General features: G+C 39.4%; 1 protein-coding gene across 1 annotated transcript in view; it reads right to left on the bottom strand.

Annotated features, from left to right (window-relative positions):
* Window positions 1-21,770, bottom strand: part of COL19A1 (collagen type XIX alpha 1 chain) — a 331,257-nt gene that overhangs the window by 74,902 nt on the left and 234,585 nt on the right. Inside the window, 1 exon segment of the mRNA XM_036024315.1 lies at window positions 9,080-9,133. Within this exon segment, the coding sequence (XP_035880208.1) occupies window positions 9,080-9,133 (54 nt within the window).

Here is a 21,770-nt window from a genome sequence, read left to right as displayed (position 1 = left end):
CAACTCCGCAGAAAAAAATTGTCTCTATTCCAAATTCATGCCTGGAAACCTCACATGGCCCCCAACCATCCCATGGGTATGACTCTAATGCTATTGAGGTATTGTGCTGCTCAGTATAATGGACATTCTATTCATGGACCTCATGGCTGCACTTGCCACTCTCTTGACTGGTGCGATACCTCACCCTCCTAGTTTCTTCCTATCTCTCTGACCTGTCTTCCTTTCCCCCCACCTGATTGGTAGAGGTTGAACTTCCCCAGGGCTCTGTGTAGGCTCTCCTTTTTTGTGACTCAGCATTTCCTCGCAGGCCCTCTGATCTACCCCCACAGCTTAAGTGTCAGCTACCACACAAAAACAAATTTATAAACCAGAATACATCTCCTTTCTGAGTTTTGACTCATATATATAATTTTCCATTTGATATATTCACTTGTAAATTCAAAAAGAAATTCACATTCAGCAAGTTCAAAGCTGAATTTAAAAATACAACAAATACACACATATACATTAGAGAAAGAAAGAAGATTATTTTATACTATTAACAATTGTTAGTCCATAAGTGCAAGAATGATTAATTTCTTCCTGGTGTAAGTCTGCAGTTTGACTTGCTAAAATGAGTGGTAATTTCAATTTACAATTGGAAAAAAAAAACCAAGGATAAGCCAGTGCCATATCTGAGACTTCATCAACCTGGCTAATATTGTTTGGCCCACCTTGGAGATCCCCAAAGATTCTTCCTCATGCCCACTCAAGCTACTTTTCCAAATGAACGGCTGGTCTTGGCTCACGCTTCACAAGTTCCTAAATCTTACCAAATAAGCAACAGCTGGCCTCAGTGAGCTCCAGCTCTGGCACTAGCTGCAGCTGCCTAGATTCACAGCTTGACTTCACCTGGGAATCTTCAAGCCCAGCATAAGTAGCAGATATCTTGGATTGCTTTATAGCTCAGGCAGAGTGGCCCCTGGCAAAACACAGGTGGAGGATGACTTTGGCCTGCACCACCTGGGAAACTCCAACACCTGAATATCCAGTGGACAGCTACAGACCACGTGGGAGCACCACCACACTGCCCCTGCATAGCTAATCCTCCATGGAAGGCAGAGATTTGTGATTAGTGGTCACAGACAGTCCTTGCAGCTGACTGGCCTGGGTGAATCTTTTCCATTGATCTGCCAGCAGCAACCAAAGCTCAACTACAAGAGGGGGGTACTCAGCCCACACGAAGGGTAAACCTTGAGTACCCAGATCAGGTGACAGGGGAGGCTGTGCCACTGGACCTTATAGGACACTTACTATATTAGGCCACATGAACAAGACATGGATTCAAAGCAGCTCTACCTAATACATAGAAGCAAACACAGGGAGGCTGCCAAAATGAGGAGACAAAGAAACAGGGCCCAAATGAAAGAACAGATCAAAACTCTAGAAAAAGAGCTAAACAAAATGGAGATAAGCAATCTATCAGATGCAGAGTTCAAAACACTGGTTATAAGGATGCTCAAGGGACTTAGTGAGGAGGATCTCAGCAGCATAAAAAAGATCCATTCAGAAACAAATGATACATTAATTGAAATAAAGAACAATTTACAGGGAAACAATAGGAGAGTGAATGAAGCCAAGAATCAAATCAATGATTTGGAACATAAGGAAGTAAAAAACAACCAATCAGAACAAAAAGAAAAAGGAATCCCCCCAAAATGAGGATAGTATAAGCAGCCTGTGGGACAACTTCAAGAGGTCCAACATTCACATCACGGCAGTGCCAGAGGAGAAGAGAAGGAGCAAGAAATTGGAAATCTATTTGAAAGAATAATAAAGAAAACTTCCTTAATTTGGTGAAGGAAATAGAAATGCAAGTCCAAGAAGCCCATGTGTTTGGGACAGAGAATCCAAAACAAGATCGATGCAAAGAGGCCCACTCTAAGACACACAATAATTAAAATGCCAAAGTTTGAAGATAAAGAGAGAATCTTAAAAGCAGCAAGAGAAAAGCAGGTAGTTACCTACAGGGGAATACCCCTAAGACTGTCAGCTGATTTCTCAAAAGAAACTATAGGATAGAAGGGATTGGCAAGAAATATTCAAAGTCATGAAATGCAGGGGCCTATATCCAAGATTGCTCTACCCACCAAAGATATCATTTAGAGTCAAAGGGCAGATAAAGAGCTTCCCAGATAAGAAAAAAATAAAGGAGTTCATCATCACCAAACCATTACTATATGTAATGTTAAAGGAACTTATTAAAGAAAAAGAAGATCAAAACTATGAACAATAAAATAGCAAAAAATACATATCTATCAACAATTGAACCTAAAGAACAACTAACCAAACAAGAAGAACAGAGACAGAATTATGGATATGGAGAATGTTTTGATGGTTGACAGATGGTAGGGGGTGGAGAAGAATGGGTGAAGAGGTGAGGGGATTAAGAAGTACAAATAGGTAGTTACAGAATAGCCATAGATTGTAAAGTAAAGTCTAGGAAATGGAGTAGCCAAAGAACTTATACACATGACCCATGAACATGAACAATGGCGTGGGGATGGCCTGAGGGAGTGGGGCTGCTGGGTGGAGGGGAGCAAAGGGGGAAAAATCAGGACAACTATAATAGCATAATCAATAAAATATCATTAAAGTAAAATTAAAAAACAAGGAAAGAAAGAAAATCTGAATATATCCTCTCCTGTCCATAAAACACTTCCTTCTTCAGTCTGGGTGTCCTTCTTAACACTGTCCTCCTTCCTCCAGTACAGTCAGTATGATCACCTCTGTCTCCAAATCTCTACTCTCAATGCTACCTGCCTTCACTCTGGGAAGGCCATACCTGTGCCTTGCCAGAGCTACTGCAGTAGCTCTCTCATTGGTCCTCTATAATCTACTCTTGCTCCCCACCAACACACATACTTTCTAAGTAAGGTCAGAGCAATATCTTTAAAAGATATCCTAATTCCATTCCTTCTAAACCATAACAAAGCCATTGAAACCCTGGATGACCTGAATTCATTTCCCCCTCCAGCATCATCTTGGCCCTCTTCTCCCTCAGGAGTTTCAGCTCCAATGGTCTTCTCCCCACTCCTCAGACGAACCAAAGTCTTCCCCATCTCACCCTCCAGGTCACCACTCTGTCTTCACCTCATTGTGGCTAGCAGTCACTCATTCCTCAGGCCTCAGCTCTTATAAAACGCCATTCACAGGAGCCTCCTATGAGACAGGTTTTCCTTTCAATACTCTCTCCCTGGACATTGTATTTTTCCTTCATAATATTTACTGGCATTTTTGTTTTTGTGTTTGTTTAAAACACTTTGCACCTCTTACATTAGAATGTAAGCTCCACGATGACCTGGACTTGAATTCTCACCCCATGCCTAGGGCAGTACCTAACACATAGGAATCATTCAATAAATATTTGTTGAATAAACAAATAATTCTAATTTACATGTTTTTCCAAGAAAGTTTTCAATTAAAAATACATGTGTTGGCAGAATAAATTAAAAGTACAGAAATGTTTAAACAACAGAAATTCAGAAAGGTACCCATTCATCAGTGTTGCTATGGTTTAACATGTTCAGTGGCCTTCCATGCTACTCCAGTTAAGTATATGTAGTTTACGATTGCTGTTAGTATTGGTCTTATGACAGATATTCTCTCTTTCGTCCTACTTAATTTTGATCTGAGATGTCTAAATTGAAAATAAAAATTGTATCCTCAAACCTGAGCTATAAATTATCATAAGGAAAATGTGGTATAAAACTCTGATACTCACATGCATACATAAAGGATCAGCACTTACAAAATATTAGGTTGCTTGGATGCAACCTACACAAGAACATACATTTTAGGCATTTTCTGAAAATACTACCCTTCTAAAGATGGTGCCAATCTGTGTGCCAACCCATCAGTGTCTCTCCCTGGCTGTGCTTATGCTAGGATGTCACTGGCAAAGCTGGAACATGGTATGAGTTGTCCAGAGATGATATTTGGATTGGGTGGCCCCATGTTCTTGGCTTGCAGAGAAGAAGAACCAAAGTGCTCTGATGAGATCATATCACAATTAGCACCTTATTTAGATCCTCCTCCCCAACAACCTAGAGTGTGTCAGGGATGCCATGGATGGAATGAAGAAATATCTCTTCAGGACTAAGTCATATGGTTTTATCCATGTGCTCTATTATTCTAAAATTTTGATTTTTTCTGGTGGCTTTCACATCCATAAAGACAATAAGGCCGTTCACTGTCTAGCAGAGCATCACATGTCTGTTTCACTCAATAGTTAAGCCAGGAAATCTATCTAATCAAGGATCCACATGGCCTCTACAAATGTTTTCCATTCTTGGGCAAACAATACTCAAGGTAGATTCACACTTTAACTTCAGTAGCATTTATTCATTGACATGTGAGGTTCTCCTCCCTACTTTTCCAAGCTAATTGTACCAGACAATTTACTTGGCTCTACAGAAATAATAAGACATAGTCCTTTTATTTCTGGAACCTACAGTTCTGTCTCAGATGCTATTCTAATTTTACTAGGTCATTTTTGGACCCTGGTGCCATGCTGTTTAAATGTTTTTATAACCCTTATGAATAAATATAATAGCTGTACAGTTTTGAATGTGTTTATTTAAAAGTCCCCGGTGAAGTGCTAAGGGCTGTGGTGTGGGGAGTGCTAACTGGCCTGCCCATGTCAAGAATTTTGGGATATCAGAACATGTCCTTTGTTTTCTTGTGGGTAATGGTGAATGGAACTTTGAAACAGATACTCAGGCAAGCGGGAAGACTCTCAAGCTATTCCAATTGCTCCAGAGAGGGTATTCTCTGTGAAGAAGGTACTATACCTGAACGTGCATAGGTTCAACCACAAGAGATGGCTGTTTTTATAGGTCCTGAGGAGTCAAGTATCAGCAATTCCCTGTGGCTGCATATTATAAAAAAGACTAGGACATGAACCCTCTCCTAGGACATGGAGTATTTAAAAATCATCCAGTTTAGCCTTTGGGGAACTTGCTGTAAAATCCTAAGCATAAGAGAACATAATGTTAAAAAAAACCAGATTATCTATTTTGGATTGAATTGTGTCCTTCCCCATGATTCATATGTTGAAGTCTTAACAACTAGTACTTCACATTGTGACCTTATTTAGAAATAAATTCTTTGCATATGTAATTAATTAAGATGAAACCATACTACAGTAGGGTTGACCCTCTAATTCAATACGACTGTGTCCTTATAAGAACAAATTCTGAACCAGAGACATGCACACAGGGAGAATGCCACATGGAGGTGGGAGATATGCTGCCATGAGCCAGGAGGGAGGGCAGGAGCCCATCTCTCTCCACCCCTTCAGGGGAAGTGCTATGTACAGACACCTTCACCTCACACTTTCTGCCTCCAGAAATGTGAGACAATAGATTTCTGATGCCTAAGCCACTCAGTTTCTGATATTTTCTTACAGTAGCCCTCGCAAGTTAAAGTATAACATGTGGCCTAAGAGGGTTGGGGTCTCTTGAAAATAAGGCCTAAAGCTGGCTCTAAGTCTAGCCTCTTAGGTACTTGCATGCAAACACTTCACCAGCTCCAAGTGTGTTGGACCACAGAGGGGAGGGGGAAACCCAGGAGACTTTCAGGGTTCTTCTCAATAAAGCTAGCATTCAAAACTAAGATACACCTGCGCCTAAATTCCTGATGTTTCCCAAAGCTAGTGGATCCTGGAATGTAGGGAAAGACAGAAAGTTAGGACTTTAACTTTATTTCTCAATATTCTAGGCCCAGAGGGTGGCTTCTGGTGTCTCCACGGAAGCCTTCACTTCCTGTGCCATCATTGGGTTTAACTCACAGCTTGGAAGGATCTTGAATATTTGATTCTGGAGAAAGATTTTCTGCCCTTTCTAGTTTTTGAATATTAAAACGGAGCTATTATTTGATACTTGGAAGGAGAGTAGATTATTTTACTAACAATTTTTTGGATCAATAATTTGGAGAAGTGAACACTAAAATTGGTTGCTGGGAGGCACAGCAGCCATCTCCAACAGTTGAGACTGATTCTCTGCAAATTTCACCAAGTGTGATGATGTAAGAACACAACTATGCATTTTCAATGTGGATCTTTAAAAACACTATCAAATGTAAAATATGCAAGTCCTTGGCCTCCACAGATACCATCTTCCCCTATCTGCAATGTTGTATGGGCTCAGGATCTCATGGCTTTGGCAGTTGACAGAGCCTATCAAGTTTTTATTAAAATCCCCACTGCTGGAGACAATGAAGAGCAGTGTGCTGGTTAGTGAGCAGATTTTCCTTAAGGGGAAGAATATGCTCAGTATCGCAGCTTCTTTGCAAACAATCTTGCAGAATGGGAGCAGCTGTTTTGAAAATTACTTTTGTGATGGAGAGGGAAATCTTCTACCTTTTGTTCTTTGCATCCTCAAGTGGGCATGCAAAACACATATAAACACACTCTGGTAATCTTGCCCAATTTAGTCTCTCTCTCTCTATTCTTTGCTTCTTTTTTTCCCCTATTTACTGTTTGATTTGTGTTGCAATGGGAGAGTGTTTTTTTAGGCCTGACCTTCTCTCTCTGATGACATAAGGAAAACTGTAGGGAAAAAAAATCACCTCTTGTTCAGGGGCCAAAGGGCAGTTTCTTTGCCTTTGAGGATTCCTGGCCTGGGAATGAACCCTGGGCTCTTTCAGTTTGGAAGGGGAGGGGTACGTCTGACTTGTCTGCTGCTCATCCTGCCCTGGGTCGTGGCTTCAGCTGCTTCAGGCTGAGGAGCTGTTGTCTGGGACTCTAGTGCAGACATTACATAAATCAATGCCAATTTGAAAGGGAAGATTATTTTAACCTTGGAATGTCACTTTTTATATCTCAATACATGGTCCATTATTTAATCTCCAGGAAAGTTTCATGCTGACCCCCACCCCCTGCCCTGTGCTCATGTGGTGCAGCCAGACCATTGGGCATGCAATGAATTGCAAAAATGAAACAACCTCACTATCCAAAAATAGTTCTGCAATGGGGGACACTGCCAAATGGAAACATTCATCTTGCTCATCATGGCCCATTTGGCCCTTTCCTTTGTGAAGCTGAGGGCGAGGACAGGGTGGTTACCATACAGAAACATTGGTCAGTGTAGGTACTGGAATGCTGGGCCTCACCTCCTCTATCCATTCCGGGGGACCTCAGTGTAACAGCTCTATTTGCAGAAGGAAACACGGCAAAGTGTTCGGGAAATTACATTGCATTAAGTCCCAGATGGGGTTACAGCTTTCTTAAATGCTAAGTGCTTATAATGCATCATTTGGGAAAGAAAAGCTATGGTCTTTCTTTTTTATCAAGTCATGCTCCAGCTGGACAGCCACATTTTGAGCACATGTGGACAAAATACCTGAAAGCCTCTATCCTGTAATAGCAACAAGAACAGCCGGAGTTCTAGGTGAAGCAATGAGCTAAGTTCAAAGTACTGGTCTGTTGTTAGCAAGGCTCTCCCCTCACCTGCTCTGCTCAGCCCCCATTTTTTTTGAAATATAACTTTAAAGTTTAAAACTTTACATTCCTAACTGTAGACTAAAATATAAATGCTTCATATATCTTCATTTAAGGGAAAACTGACTCATTGGCAAGATAAACTATACATACAAGCAGTGTTAGGAGACCTGTAAAGATCCGAGCTTTAAAAGTTTTGCAAGTGATAGCAAATATTTAAGTAGCTGAGTCGCAACTTGGTAAATTTTGTACCAAGGGCAAAAGTAATATAGTGTGCTCTTTAAGTTTTTCTAGACATCAAAGCCAACTCCTTCTCATTACTTTGAAGCATTTATGATAAATCCTATCTTGTAATAGATGTCATTAGAGAAAAGTATTATATTTTTATTGATTAGACATGCTTCATGTACTTTTTTTTCAAGTACTTCATGTACTTTGTGCCAAGTCCTACTATTTTGAAAAAGCTAGTATAGACCTATTCAGAAAGTGTTTAATTATACCCCAATCATTCCTAATATAATTCTCCCTGGAAAATCTAAGTAAATGAGGAAGTTTAAGGTAGGATTGCTTAGGAAGTATAACAAACTTTCTACACCCTTGACTTTAAATTCATCAAACACAAATGATCCAGTCCCTCATGCTGAAGTTAATCTGATGAAAAAGAATCAGGATTTAAAAAATGAATTAGCTTATTTTATAAACACTTTCCTGAGCACATGCTATCTTTAAGCCCTCTGCTGGCACATAGTGTCTTTTTGGATTGTCTAGACGAAAAGGAATAACAGTAGTCAGGAATTTATAGGAAGGCAAAGCAAACACATAGAGGAGAGTCTCTGAATGCATTTCTGTGCAGTGGCACAATTCCTCAGCAGCACCGCATCAACGATAAGCTACTATGTGTATGTGTCAACCAGTGGACAGAATGCCTCACACCAGTGATCAGGCGCCAGATATTTATTATTGAATGGTGGGCCAATGAATGGTCTCACGTAGGTACCCAGTCTCACTTCACTGCTGATGCCCCTTCTTTGCCCTGTGTTGTGCTTCCTAGGAGAATAGGAAGCACGATTGCCTCGCCTTTGCCACTCAGCTACTTCCATGTCAGAATTCCATCCACCCTAACTGGAATTTTAAAAACTTTGAGGAGGTTAAAAGTGGCCCCTCTCTGAAAGGTTGGGGACCCCCAGGTTTTGACCTATGAGATATAAATATTTGCTTGAGGTTTTAGTGTAGCACCTGTTGATTTTCATAAGAATTCTATGTTCCATTATGTTACCCAGAGCTTCAAGGAGGCAAATAATCCCTTTCTGCTCTCAGAGAAATTAGATATATGATATTATCAGTGGTGAAATATGATCTTTGCATTAATTTTTTACATAACATTTCACAAATTTGAAGTATTTTTTTATTTATAAAGATAATATCCTGGTTTTGAAAAAAGACACTGAGCAAAATACTTTTTGGGGAAACATTTTCAGTATAGAAAGATGTTAAGAATATGTGATCAGTTTTCAAACTCTGAGCAGTTAGGAATGAATTTTTTTAAAAAATATGATCACATAAAATCTCTGTGTACATAACATGTGGAAAAGGCTGTACCTTGTTATAAGATCCCCCAAGAGCCGGCTGTGTCCCTTGTGTTCCAGGAAGGCCCTGTGTTAGGAACAGACAAAAACCTAAACATTTACCAGACAATGTGAATTTAAATAATATATCTAAGAACTCTTGAAATTTTACAAGAAAAAGAGTCTATTTAGTCAAATACTCCAAGTAATAGGGAATTGCTGGGGCATTAACTCATCAGGTTCCTAAAGGTACTTCTAGGTTGAGTCCTGCATGAATCCAGAGAGCATCTTAACGGGAACATGTAACATTTTACCAGAAGGTCAGCCATCAGCATAATCTTTATTAGAAGGAATTGTAGCCATAAAACTCCTTGGGGGAGGAGGTTTTAGCTTCGGTTTATTTTTGACACTTCTCACAGGGTTTTGATCAATGTATTGCAAAAATGTGTAGCACATATTATTAACTTAGAAAATATGGTAAAATATGTTTTCTAATGCTTTCCTCTTCTGAATTAATGGGATGAAGATGGGTTGCAAATGACTTTCAGGCCAGAAAAAGATGTCATCTCTAAGACCTCAGGCTTAAGTTATTTGTATACTCAAATTGTTAAGTTTACATGGAAATATTTGCTAAGCACTATGCTGAGCTTTGGGGAGCCAGGAAAGAGGTAAAGGCGTTTCTCTCTAAAATTCCCAGGGAGAATGAAAGAAAAGAGTTTTCTGAGTTTTTCGGGGATTACATTTAGTGAGGAGGGCCCTATGAAATACAATGCTTAGCATTATGTTAAATCAAGTAGTTCAAGCCAAGAGAGAGTCAGCTACTTAAAAATATATATTTCATATTTCATCTACATCTCAAAAACACCAAGGAGAAAATACTATAGAGGCAAAATTCTTTACATTTTACCTTGGAAGATAAGACAAAGAAAGATCATGACTGAGTTAAGTCAAACATTACTGTTGTACACAGATTATTTTTTAACAGGTAATGAAAGCTTTAAAAAGTGGAGAAGAATTTTAAGGAACCACTGCCAGCTACACTCACTGATCTAGGTAACACCTCAGATATACTGAAAAAATTAATGTTGAACATTTATGACAGGTGTTTCTTATGAACGGCTTGTAGCTGAAGATCTCTTCTAATAGGAAACCTTTGCGCTGTGCCAGTAAGTGCGGAGGACACAGCAGTGTGGGGATGGATGTCTGCAAGCAGGCCAGTGGAAATCTTAAGGAAATAATAGGCCTTCTGAGTAATGGAGCCACCTGTGATTGGAAAGACAAACGATGCTGTTACCTCACTGAAGTAAAAACAGAACTAATGTCAGAAAAGAACTCTCATTGTATTATATATTGTTCACATTTTTTTTTCTTTCTACCAGCCAGCTTTGTGTAAAGTACCCTAGGTCACCTCGATAAAATAATGAGGAAAGCAATTACTGAGCTGGAGGTTGTCATACAAAGTTTCTAGACAAGAAGACGTGAGTTAAAAACTCATTCTTGAAATTTATGAGACATGAGATTCCACATACATTGATCCATCTTCAATTATATAATGAGGCAAGAAACTTGAGATACCACATGTGTCATTAACAGGTAGCTTAGGGACATGCACACTGTAGTTGTTTGGTGGATGGTGAGTATCTGTTAATAATGCTGATTAGATAAAAATAGTGATGTGGTGGGTAAATGTAGCTTTATACACACTTCATTCTAGCTATAAAGAGTCTTACAACTAGGGACCCAAATATGACAGAACAATGAATAATACAGTATCTCAAATAGAGCAGAAGAATCAATCAAATAATAATAGCAAACATACAGTGCTGATTGTATGCCAGGTACTATACCAAGGGTTTTATATGGATTAAGTCATTTAATCCCCACAATGACACCATGAGGTATGTAGCATCATTATCTCCAATTCAACAATACAAAAAATGAGATTTAGAAATTGTTCACTGGCTCAAGGTCACAGCACTGGTAGGTAGCAGGGCTAATATTTAATGTAGGCAGCCTGGGCCCAAACTCAGTTCTCATTTACTCTACCATCTTAACCTAAAAGCAGACTCTCAACCTAAACTAATTTTTGCATTATTGTTTTTTATCATGCTGACCATGTCCTTGAGAATACAAGGCAATCACTCTTCCAGGTTCTACTCCCCAAACTAAAATTGAAAAAAAATCAACAAAACTTTTACTTAGCACTTCTTATGAGCCAGCACTGTGCTTGCTGCAGGAGGGCAGGAGATAAGCACTTTGCCTTTAGATGTAGTCCTCCTGGATGGCTGCCAAGAGGTTCCTCTGCCTGTCCCTTGCATCTCCCATCTATCATCATATAACCTCTCAAGACATGATAGGAAGGTTATGCCTGAATATTCCCCAAAACTCCTCTCAATTCACAAATGTACTAAAAATGCATCCTATCTTTGTTTGCAGAGGTTGGGAGAGCAGGTGGTCAAAGGTACAAGAAGCAGGAGCCTTCAAGGAGGCCCTTTGAAAGGGAGGGAGAAGGAAGAAGCAGAACAGCAAACAGTGCGATAGGGGTTGCATGGCAGAGAGCAGGTAACAGCATGGATCAGAATAGTGACCATCTTAGGATGGTGCTTATTTTTTAAAAAATTGGGTGAGAACTGCATCTGACCTATTACAGACTGGTCATCTGCCTGGTGCATGAGAGTGCATTCCACAAAACGCAGACTATAGTCCTTATCCGGAATCCTGATGTTGCCATTGAGCTTGCCATCTGGGTAGGTAGGAGGCTCAGTGCAGCTCCTCTCAAAACAATAGCAAGAGCATAGCTCCCTGACCAGCACCACTGGCCAAAAGAAAAGTTTGGATAAGATTAATAAGCCCTTTAAAAGTTATTGCTGCATTTTCATATGTTCTGTTCTCGTCATAAAATGTCATATCCACAGAGTAGTGCTCCAAATGGGGTCAATCTGAAATTTTAGGCTCTACTACTTAATCAGCTGATAAGCAATTATGATGACATTTTCTTCCTTGTTCTTTTAGTCATTGGGACACTTGGGGCATCACACGTTTCAAGTTTAATGTAATAGAGATTCATAGCTAACTGTCTACTCTGCAGGCAGTGCTTTACACATTCTCCCAGAGGCTGACGAAACCCTGCAGTGACTGAAGGAAGATACCAGTACAGAGTCCTCCGGCTTTCTACCTGTGACTGACTGCAGCCAGGAGAGCCATGGCTCACTGGGTTGTTCTCACATGGTCTGAAATAAACTACCTCAATCAATGTGGAGATAGTGACCGTAGAGAGACACTATGGACGTAAATGCCAACAGCAACTTTATTTACAGTTAGAAAAACAATACAGACCCTGGAGTCTCAGAATTGGTGGCTGTCCTGTTAACCACATCCCCAAGAGATGTGCTATTTTTTAATTTTTCTATTCTGGTACAAATGCATAGTTAGAGAAGACCCAAGGAGTCATTTGTTTCCTAGTTTAGCAAGAGCTGCCAGTCTTATAGAGTATCAGTCAACTCTAGGAAGGAGAAGTTAAAGACTTGTGTTAGGTGACATGTCTCCTGGCATCACGCAGTTTTAGCAGATGCAGCAGGGCACTTGAGAGCTCACTTTCTCTGGGCTTTGCAATGATAAGGACTTGTCAAAAGGATGCATAGATGACCCACAGCTGGGTGGAGAAGCGAGGTCAGTTATGGAGGGCACAGAGGCCTTGGCTAATGCTCTCAGGACCTCTACTAGAAAAACAATAGAAGGTTTATAGATAGGAAAAATGTCCCAAATCTTGCACATGTTAGTGACCTGCAGCACAGGTATACAGAAATCATTGCTATATGGTGTCTATCTTTTATGCAGTTCTGTTTCACTCTATTTGTATTGGGTTGGGAGACACAGAACATCTGGGTTAATATGATGGGAACAAAATTAGACATCAGCTTTAAAATGCTCATGAACTCCAGTGAGACATACCAGTTCAGAATTGTACTCTGGTGTAATTACCTGAGAGGTGTATAAACCTGGTATAGGTAGAGACCCTGATATTTTTTCCTACCGCAAAGAACTGTATCTAGTGTGAGGAAGTGAATTAAAGCTACATTCAGTTTGGGAGTGTAAATGCTCAGTGACAGTTTAAGAAGTTTTTCTTCTCGCTAAAATCTTGCTTGATAAATGTGGAAAACAGAGAAATATGATTCTGCCACCAGCATCATCACGTGGGCAGTGTGAAAATGAGGGGTCATTTGCATTATCATCCCTTTAGTAGACTTCAGTTTGGGCTACAGATCTCCTGTTTAAAAGATGCAAAGAGTTCTCAGTTGAAAACCATACTTCCTCAGGCCTGGTCTTGGCTACATTTCATTTTCAGCCAGTCGATGTAGCACACTTAGCTGGCAAAAGTTGACTTTTGCCTTTTTTCCCTTCCCTGGTCTTTGCTGTAAACATTCTGTGCAAGTCAAGGTTCAGGTCTTTTGATTCAGCTTTAGCACACCCTAGATATTCTGAATCAAGGTTTCCATGGCTACTCAGCCAGCTACTCCACTCCCTCTCTGATCCTCCCTCCTGAAGTATTTTCCTTTTTCCCTTTCCCGAGATGTGTCCTTTAGTTCTTCATAATGCTGACGAGCCTGCTTGAGGCATCTGGGTGCCACTTCTCTCTGGGCACCATAGCTTTCACTCTCTTATTAAGAATCCCTTTCAGGATTAAAAAATACATATTTTCAGGTTACACATACCGGTAACTGTCTTCTGGCCCTGTGGGTTTCCAATTAACTTCAGTAACAATTTTTGAAATTCCAAAAACCTCTGTGAAGAAAGTTGCACTAATCAACTCTCTTCAAAATACGCTTTTAAAAAAAAGCTTTGCTATAAGAATGAAGAGAAAGTTTGTTATTGGAAAGTAATTTTGGCTAATTTTCTTTTCTTTAAAAATATGTTTATTGCTTTTAGAGAGAGAGAATTGGGGGGATGAGAGAGAGAGATCGAGAGGAAGAGAGATTGACGTGAGAGGAAACACTGATTGATTGATCGGTTGCCTCCCATATATGCCCCCTGACTGGGAACTGAAACCCTAACCCTTTGGTGTATGTGATGATGCTCCAACCAACTGAGCCACCCAGCCAAGGCTGGGCTAATTTTCAAGAAATGTTTTCCCATATACCGTGTTCATGGATTGGAAGAATTAATATCATCAAAATGTCCATACTACCAAAAGCAATTTACACATTCAATGCAATACCTATTAAAGTACCAATGGCTTATTTCAAAGACATAGAACAAACACTTCAAAAATTTATATGGAACCATAAACGACCCCAAATAGCTGCTGCAATTTTGAGAAAGAAGAGTAAAGTAGGAGGGATCACAATACCTGACACTAAACTATACTACAAAGCCACTGTAATCAAAACTGCCTGGTACTGGCATAAAAACAGGCACATGGACCAATAGAACAGAACAGAGAGCCCAGAAATAAACCCAAGTCTCTACGGTCAATTAATATTTGACAAAGGAAGCAGCAACATAAAATGGAATATAAATAGCCTCTTCAACAAATGGTGTTGGGAGAACTGGACAGCTATGTGCAAAAAAATGAAACTCGAGCACCAACTTACACCATACACAAAAATAAATTCAAGGTGGATAAAAGACTTAAATATAAAACGTGACACCATTAAAGTCCTAGAAGAGAACATAGGTAGGGAAATCTCAGATATTTCACGCAGAAACTTTTTTACTGACATGTCTCCTAGAGCAAGGGACATAAAGGAAAGAATAAACAAATGGGACCTCATCAAAATAAAAAGCTTTTGCACAGCTAAAGAAAACAGTATCAAAATAAAAAGAGAACCAACTGTATGGGAACACATATTTGCCAATGATACCTCAGACAAGGGTTTAATCTCCAAAATATATAAAGAATTTACAGGACTTCACTCTAAGAAGACAAGTAACCCAATTAAAAAATGGGCAAAGGACTTGAACAGACACTTCTCCAAGGAGGATATACAGAAGATCTAAAGACACATGAAACACTATTCAATATCACCAGCTATCAGAGAGATGCAGATTAAAACCATAATGAGCTACCACTTCACACCAGTCAGAATGGCCATCATAAACAAAGCAACAAACAACAAGTGTTGGAGAGGTTGTGGAGAAAAGGGGACCCTAGTGCACTGTTGGTGGGACTGCAGACTGGTACAACCACTATGGAAAGCAGTATGGAACTTCCTCAGAAAACTAAAAATGAATCTGCCTTTTGACCCTGCAATTCCACTGCTGGGTCTATATCCTAAGAGCACTAAAACACCAATACAAAAGAACCTTTGCACCCCGATGTTCATAGCAGCACAATTTACAATAGCTAGGTGCTGGAAGCAACCAAGATGCCCATCAGTAAATGAATGGATCAAAAAACTATGGTATATTTACACAATGGAATTCTCTGCAGCAGAAAGAAAGAAGGAGCTCCTACCCTTTGCAACAGCATGGATGGAGCTGGAAAGCATTATGCTAAGTGAAACAAGCCAGGCAGTGAAAGAAAAATACCATATCATCTCACCTTTAACAGGAACCTAAACAACAAAACAAAGAAACAAGCAAAATATAACCAAAGTCACTGAAATAGGGGACAGTCTGACAGTGACCAGAGGGGAGAGAAGAGGGAATATCAGGGGAGAATGGGAAGGGTTTACAGGAACAAATTTCAAGGACACATGGACAAAAGCTAGGGGGAGGGTGGTAATGGGAGGGAAGTAGGGAGGGTTGAGTGGGTGGGCTGGAACGGGAGTAAATGGGAGAAAACTGTACTTGAACAATGATTAAAATAAAACTAAAAAAAGAGAAATGTTTCTGATTTTTTAATAGCTAAAAAAGGGCAGAGATCAGTAATTTCTTTCCTCTTGGTACTAAAAAAAAATAAAATAAAATACCATTATGAACCCTAAATTCATTCATTGGAATGGAAAGATGAAGCACCTTTCAATATACAGTAATCCTGGAAAAGTTAATGTCAGAAAGATTTTCTCTCATATAAATTTCCATCTATAACACTGCATGTAACTTGGTGAGACATATTTACACTGATTATAGTGGCTTATGAATATGTCTGTTTTCCCAGTTGGAATGGAAATTCCTTGAAGGCAAGGAGTTTCAATTTTTTTATCTTATCATTAACACAGGATGTGGTACATAGTAGCTCTCCCCTCCCCTCAAATGTTTGTTGAATTTAGTAGATTCATTATTTTTATAAGAAAATATCTGAAAGGAAAGCCAATTTCTTGCTTGTTGGTTTTGTTTTTAGTTAGAAATGGCAGCAAACAGAGCAGAGGCCTTGCTGCTTCTACAGTCACAGCAGACAGGGTCCGCAGATTCAGATTAATCTAAGAATCTGGCTAAATAATTGAAAACTAAGCTGCAGCAAGCTCCAGTTAAGTAGAAAAGAGCTTATGAATGGATTTTTGACCAGAATTACAATGTAGAAAGTTGTACTCTAACTCAGAGAAAAAATCAATAAGACTCTTTAGATAGAAAATATTTAGGAAATCAATTCATTTTTCTTTTAAACACAGATCCTTTTATTTATGTTAAATATCTACTTGAAAAGAAATTTTCAGTGTCTCTTGGGACTTTATTATGGAAGTTAAATGATTATAATTTTATAATGAGTTATTTTTCTAAGAATGCTTCAGCTACAACTTTTTTGTGTATGACCAAGCAAATGCCAAGACTCCTTTTCCCTGGTCTCTAAAATTGCTGAAAACATTCCAAATGCAAAATATGATTTCCTAGGCTAGGAGAAAGTTCACTGACATTTATATTATGTTTACATTTCAATACAGGGACCTAAAGCCCTGCTTTTGGGATTCCAATGGGAATGTAGTACAGAGCTTCTATCTACCACACATGGATTAGGTGAGATTTAAAGTTCTTGGGAAGGAGCTCTTATTCCTCAAAGTATCTCACCCATTTCCTCGTTTATGCAGAAAACTCCATAAAGGTATGTTGATTTATTTGGCATTGGGTTTTATCACCAGCTGAAATGCAAATGTTCCTGTGGGATGTAAAACTAATGCTTCATATTTATATAGTTTAGGATAATTCTAAATGGGACTTCCCTTATATTTTATTGCATGGCAAAGTGATGTGCATGCTAAACAGATTATTTTATTTGATGTTCTTAATAACTAAGTGAAGTGGATATTATTATATTCTCCATCTGACATAGAAAAAAAAATGAGCGATCCTTCCCCACAGGCATGCAATAAGCAAATGGTAGAACCAAGTCTAAGAGCTGTTCCATTCCAATACTGTCCTATGATCATTTGCTAAGTATTTCCTGAGAGCAAGCTGGATGGGACAGAAGAGAAGAAGGATGGTCCTGGGAATAGAGACAGAGGAAGATAGCACCAAGGGAGGAAAGGGTTACAGAAAACCAAGGGTGGAGATCCGGAAGACAGCTTCTTGCCGATACCACGGTCAGGCCCAGAGCTCTCCCTTTCTGGTATAAGGGTCTGAGAAATGGAGCTACTACTTCTGAATCAAGTATTGAGGTAAACTTTGATTGTGAGAGGTTGGAACTCAGAAATAAGCTCAGGAAAAACTCATGTTTCAAGCTAAGGGCATATTTCATTCATTTGGCCAATATACAAAGACATAATCATGAAATAGGAAATGCCCTCATCCTTAAATAGATGTTTTCAAGTGTTTGTTTTTTTCACATTGAAAATAGAATCTAATAAGTTTTTCTGGATGATGAATATGTCAATGAATATATTTAGGTCAACATTCTTAAATGGATGAAGTTTCTCTATAAAGTCTTGAACGGAAGAAAAAAAGAAAGGAGGGGCCCTGACCAGTGTGGCTCAGTTGGTTGAGTGTCATCCTGCAAGGCAAAAGGTTGTAAGTTCAATTTCCTGTCCAGGCATATGTCTGGGTTGTGGATTAGGATTTAGTCCCTAATCAGGGTGCATGTGAGAGGCAACTGATTGATATCTCCCTTTAGCATCAATGTTTCTTTCTCTGTCTTTCTCCCTCTCTTCTCCTCTCTTTAAAAATAAATACATAAAATATTTTCTTACAAAAGGAAGAAAATAGAAAAGAGGGTAGTGAGCAGGTAGAAGAAAAGTTACATAAGGACAATAAAGATAGAACTGGGGAAAGTATCAACACTTACAAAAATAATGAACAGATGGCAGAGTCATACAATGTGATAATGATAAAATATTAATAAATAACAATAAACGAAACCAATGAGGTAGGCATTATCATTATTTTACATGTAACAAAAGGTTCATCATCTTATTCAAGGTCATACAAATAGCAGACAAAAGCTAGGTTTCAACCCAAGTCGGGCTGACCCCATAGCTTTGAACTTTTAACTCTTTCCATTATCTGTTTCACAATGACTGGGTTGACAGACAGGGAAATAAAATATCAGTTGTTTTTTTTATATTTTATTTATTTATTTCCAGAGAGAGGGGATGGGAGGGAAAAAGGAAGGGAAACATCAAGGTGTGGTTGCTTATCGAGCACCCACCATGGGGAACCCAGTGCAGGAAGACCTAGGTTGGGAATTCCCAGGCATGTGCCCTGGCTGGGAATTGAACTGATGACCCTTCGGTTTGCAGACCAGCACTCATTCCACTGAGTCACGCCAACCAGGGCAAAATATCTTAAAGCTGTTTTAAAAAAATCAAGCAGGATATGCAACAGAATCCCTTAACAAGATACAAAATCAATAAGGGGCAAGCAAAGGGAGCTCTGGGGCACGAGGTAGATACACATTTTCAAAGATTTAGGTGACAAGACAAGATCAAGAGAAAGTGACCAGCAGGAGAAGAGGGCAAGAAAAAGAGAGATGGACGGTGGAAAGAGCTTTCTGAGAGGGAAAAGGAAAGAAGTTGGCAATCTTAATCAGCATCTTAAGTAACTTTTGAAGTTCAAATGACACCAAATAAAAGGTAAAATTCAGAGCATTTATGAGATGATAGAAGAAAAATAAAAATTGTTGTATGTTGACAAAAGACTAGCTAACCAAGAGAGCAATATTGCTAGGGGATGATTCTGATAGGTTGAAATTCCTGTGAGCATGAAATTGCAATGAAGAGCCGTTGTGGGAAAGTTGTCACACTTAGAGAGAAAGAAATACCCTTCAACTAAGACTACAATGGAACTGTTGTATTTGTTGTGGAGGAGAGATGTGTGTATTAGCATTCTGAATCTGAAGAATTTAAGTGATACAGCAATACACTGGTTTAGGCATTCTAAGGACATCTTTTGGGGACTTCCTCTAAAAAAAAGTAATAGCAGCTTTGTAAGAAAGCCAGCAGCCACACACTCATTCTTGGTTAATCTCCGGAAGTCCTGAGCAGCACTGTGATCCATGATCTTCTCTTGTCTCAGCCCATTTTCCCCTGACAGTGGCATCTACCTGCACCACACTTTGAAAGATCGATAGCTCCTAAGTGTCTCAGTCTAAGATATTGCCAGCATCCTTGGTTCAGGAGTTCAGAAGCAATGCGATTAATAGGTGAGGAATAGCAGCAAAGGCAGCTTCTGAATCTTGAATGAGAATTTTTCACATCTGCCACTTTGGACATCTTTCAAACTATTCCCCTGTGTATTCCAGGAAGTGCTCACTTGAGCTGGGTCTGTCTTTTCTGGCCTGAATACCGAGCTGTGTAATTGAGGGAACTCAAGCATAGGCAGTTTATGGTTGTATGAATAGGCAAAATACTCAATATGTGGCCTGATTGTTTTCCAGAATTGCACAGTCCCTGGTTTTACTTGTCATTTTGGAACAGGAGTGGGAGGATGAGGCTGTGACAGTGAATGCTTTCAATGCGTATAATTAACCCATTTCACAAAAGCAGATTTTCTAAATTATGCTATGAAGCTCATAAATTTTTAACATTTTATTTTCTGGGTTGGGGGGGAGGGGTTCTTTTAAAGGTGCTTACTTCTGATCTCATGAAACAAATCAATCAAATTGGAATAAAGCCATTGCACTCTTGACAGAGTAGGATATCTTTGAATGATTTCCATGGCACGATGGTTAGAAAAAAAATGATTCCTCCTTAATGCTGCCATTCTGCTTATCCAACTATGAAATGTTTCACACCCATCTCTCGCCAGTATGTCCTGAAAAAGGAAAGATATTTGCTGGGCGCCTGCAACATGAGGAACAGAAGGAATTTTGAGAGTGCCTTGTCATCCCATGGAAGCGACATCACTGACCCAGCACAAGCTGATAAAAGCCACAGGAGCAGGGAAACTAGTAAGGATGGAGAGGTGTGAAGGAAATTATTTGTATCCAGTGTGTCCCCCAAAGCTCACTACCCACAAAACCTGTACCCGGGGAACAGGGGGTGCCTCCACCCCCTTGTCTGACCTTGGGAGTCTCTCAACATGCCACCAAAACCAGGGGGAAGTCGGCTCACACAGCTGCACCTGTCAATGCTGTGAGTTCCCCTTTACTGTTGTTAAGTGAAAACATTCTCTCTCTTTGAAAGTGGTGGTCAAATGAACAGGCTTTCTGGCATGGAAAATTCAGTCTTCAAGGCAAACTGCTGGGACTTAAGATATCCAGGCTGATGGCAATGGCTTGTACGCTGCCAAGCTGCACAGAAGCCAAGAGCAGGGGAAAAATGTGAATAGTTGGGGACACTCTGAATAGCTCAGAGAAAAAGCAAAATGAACAATGTGTAGGTTTTATTTTGGGGTGGCTGTAGTCTCCATTTTCAACTGGAATATGTTACATCAAGGTTTCTCTCTGACCTGTCAGTTGTACTGATGATAAATCTGCAAATGACAATTCTTGACGCAAGTGAACACCATGGTTGTAAAGGGTGTGTACTCAGGGGACTTCTGGAAAGAAATACTGGATGATTACATTTTTTTAAAAAAATACTCACTTGAGGATATGTTTATTGATGAGAGAAAGAGAAACAGAGAGAGAGAGAGAGATCAATTGGCTGCCTCCCATATGTACTCCAACCAAGGATTGAACCCACAAACTTTTGGTGTATGGAATGATGCTTCAACCAACTGAGCCATCCAGCCAGGGTTTGATGATTTCATTTTTAAAACAACTAGACCCATTCCACAAAAGAATTCAGGCGAAGGAGAAGGTACTGATATTCTAGGCCAATGAAGAAGTAATTAGTGATATTAACCTTTGCTAACCCTATAAGTTTTTTATTTCTTAAAATAAATTTAGAATATTTCAAGCATGCTGAAAAGTATATAAAATTATACAATAAATACCCATGAATCCACAATCCAATGCTGTCATACTCTAACAATCTGCCATATTTGCTTCAGATCTTTTTACTTTTCAACAAAAAATACAGATATAGCAAAAGCCCCGTCAAGTCTTATTTTCTACCAAATTTCCATCCAGGTTGTAGGTCCCCCAGCTAATGCTGAAAACTTGTTGCTTCTCTAGTCCCATAATTTCTTTTAGTATTTCCTTTGATCAAAATAGTTTCCTACCACATTTATTGTTGTGCAGAAAAGCTGACTTATGGATTTAGCGAAGTTCCTTACTTTGTAAAGCTCAGTTTTCTCATTGTTAAAATGGAGATAGTCAGTTCTTGCCTACCTCCCAGAGCTATATGATGGCAACATTCAATACTGTATGGAGATACTTTTGGAAACTCTATCATCAAATACAACTATATGATTATTTGGGAAATAAGTCTCCCTTTCTGAATATCTTCTCAAAGGCCAATCAGATTTATTAA

The sequence above is a fragment of the Phyllostomus discolor genome, chromosome 4, assembly GCF_004126475.2.
Source record: "Phyllostomus discolor isolate MPI-MPIP mPhyDis1 chromosome 4, mPhyDis1.pri.v3, whole genome shotgun sequence".
NCBI lineage: Eukaryota > Metazoa > Chordata > Mammalia > Chiroptera > Phyllostomidae > Phyllostomus > Phyllostomus discolor.
Note: the sequence above shows the minus strand (reverse complement) of the source record. Positions and strands in the feature narration are given on the sequence as shown.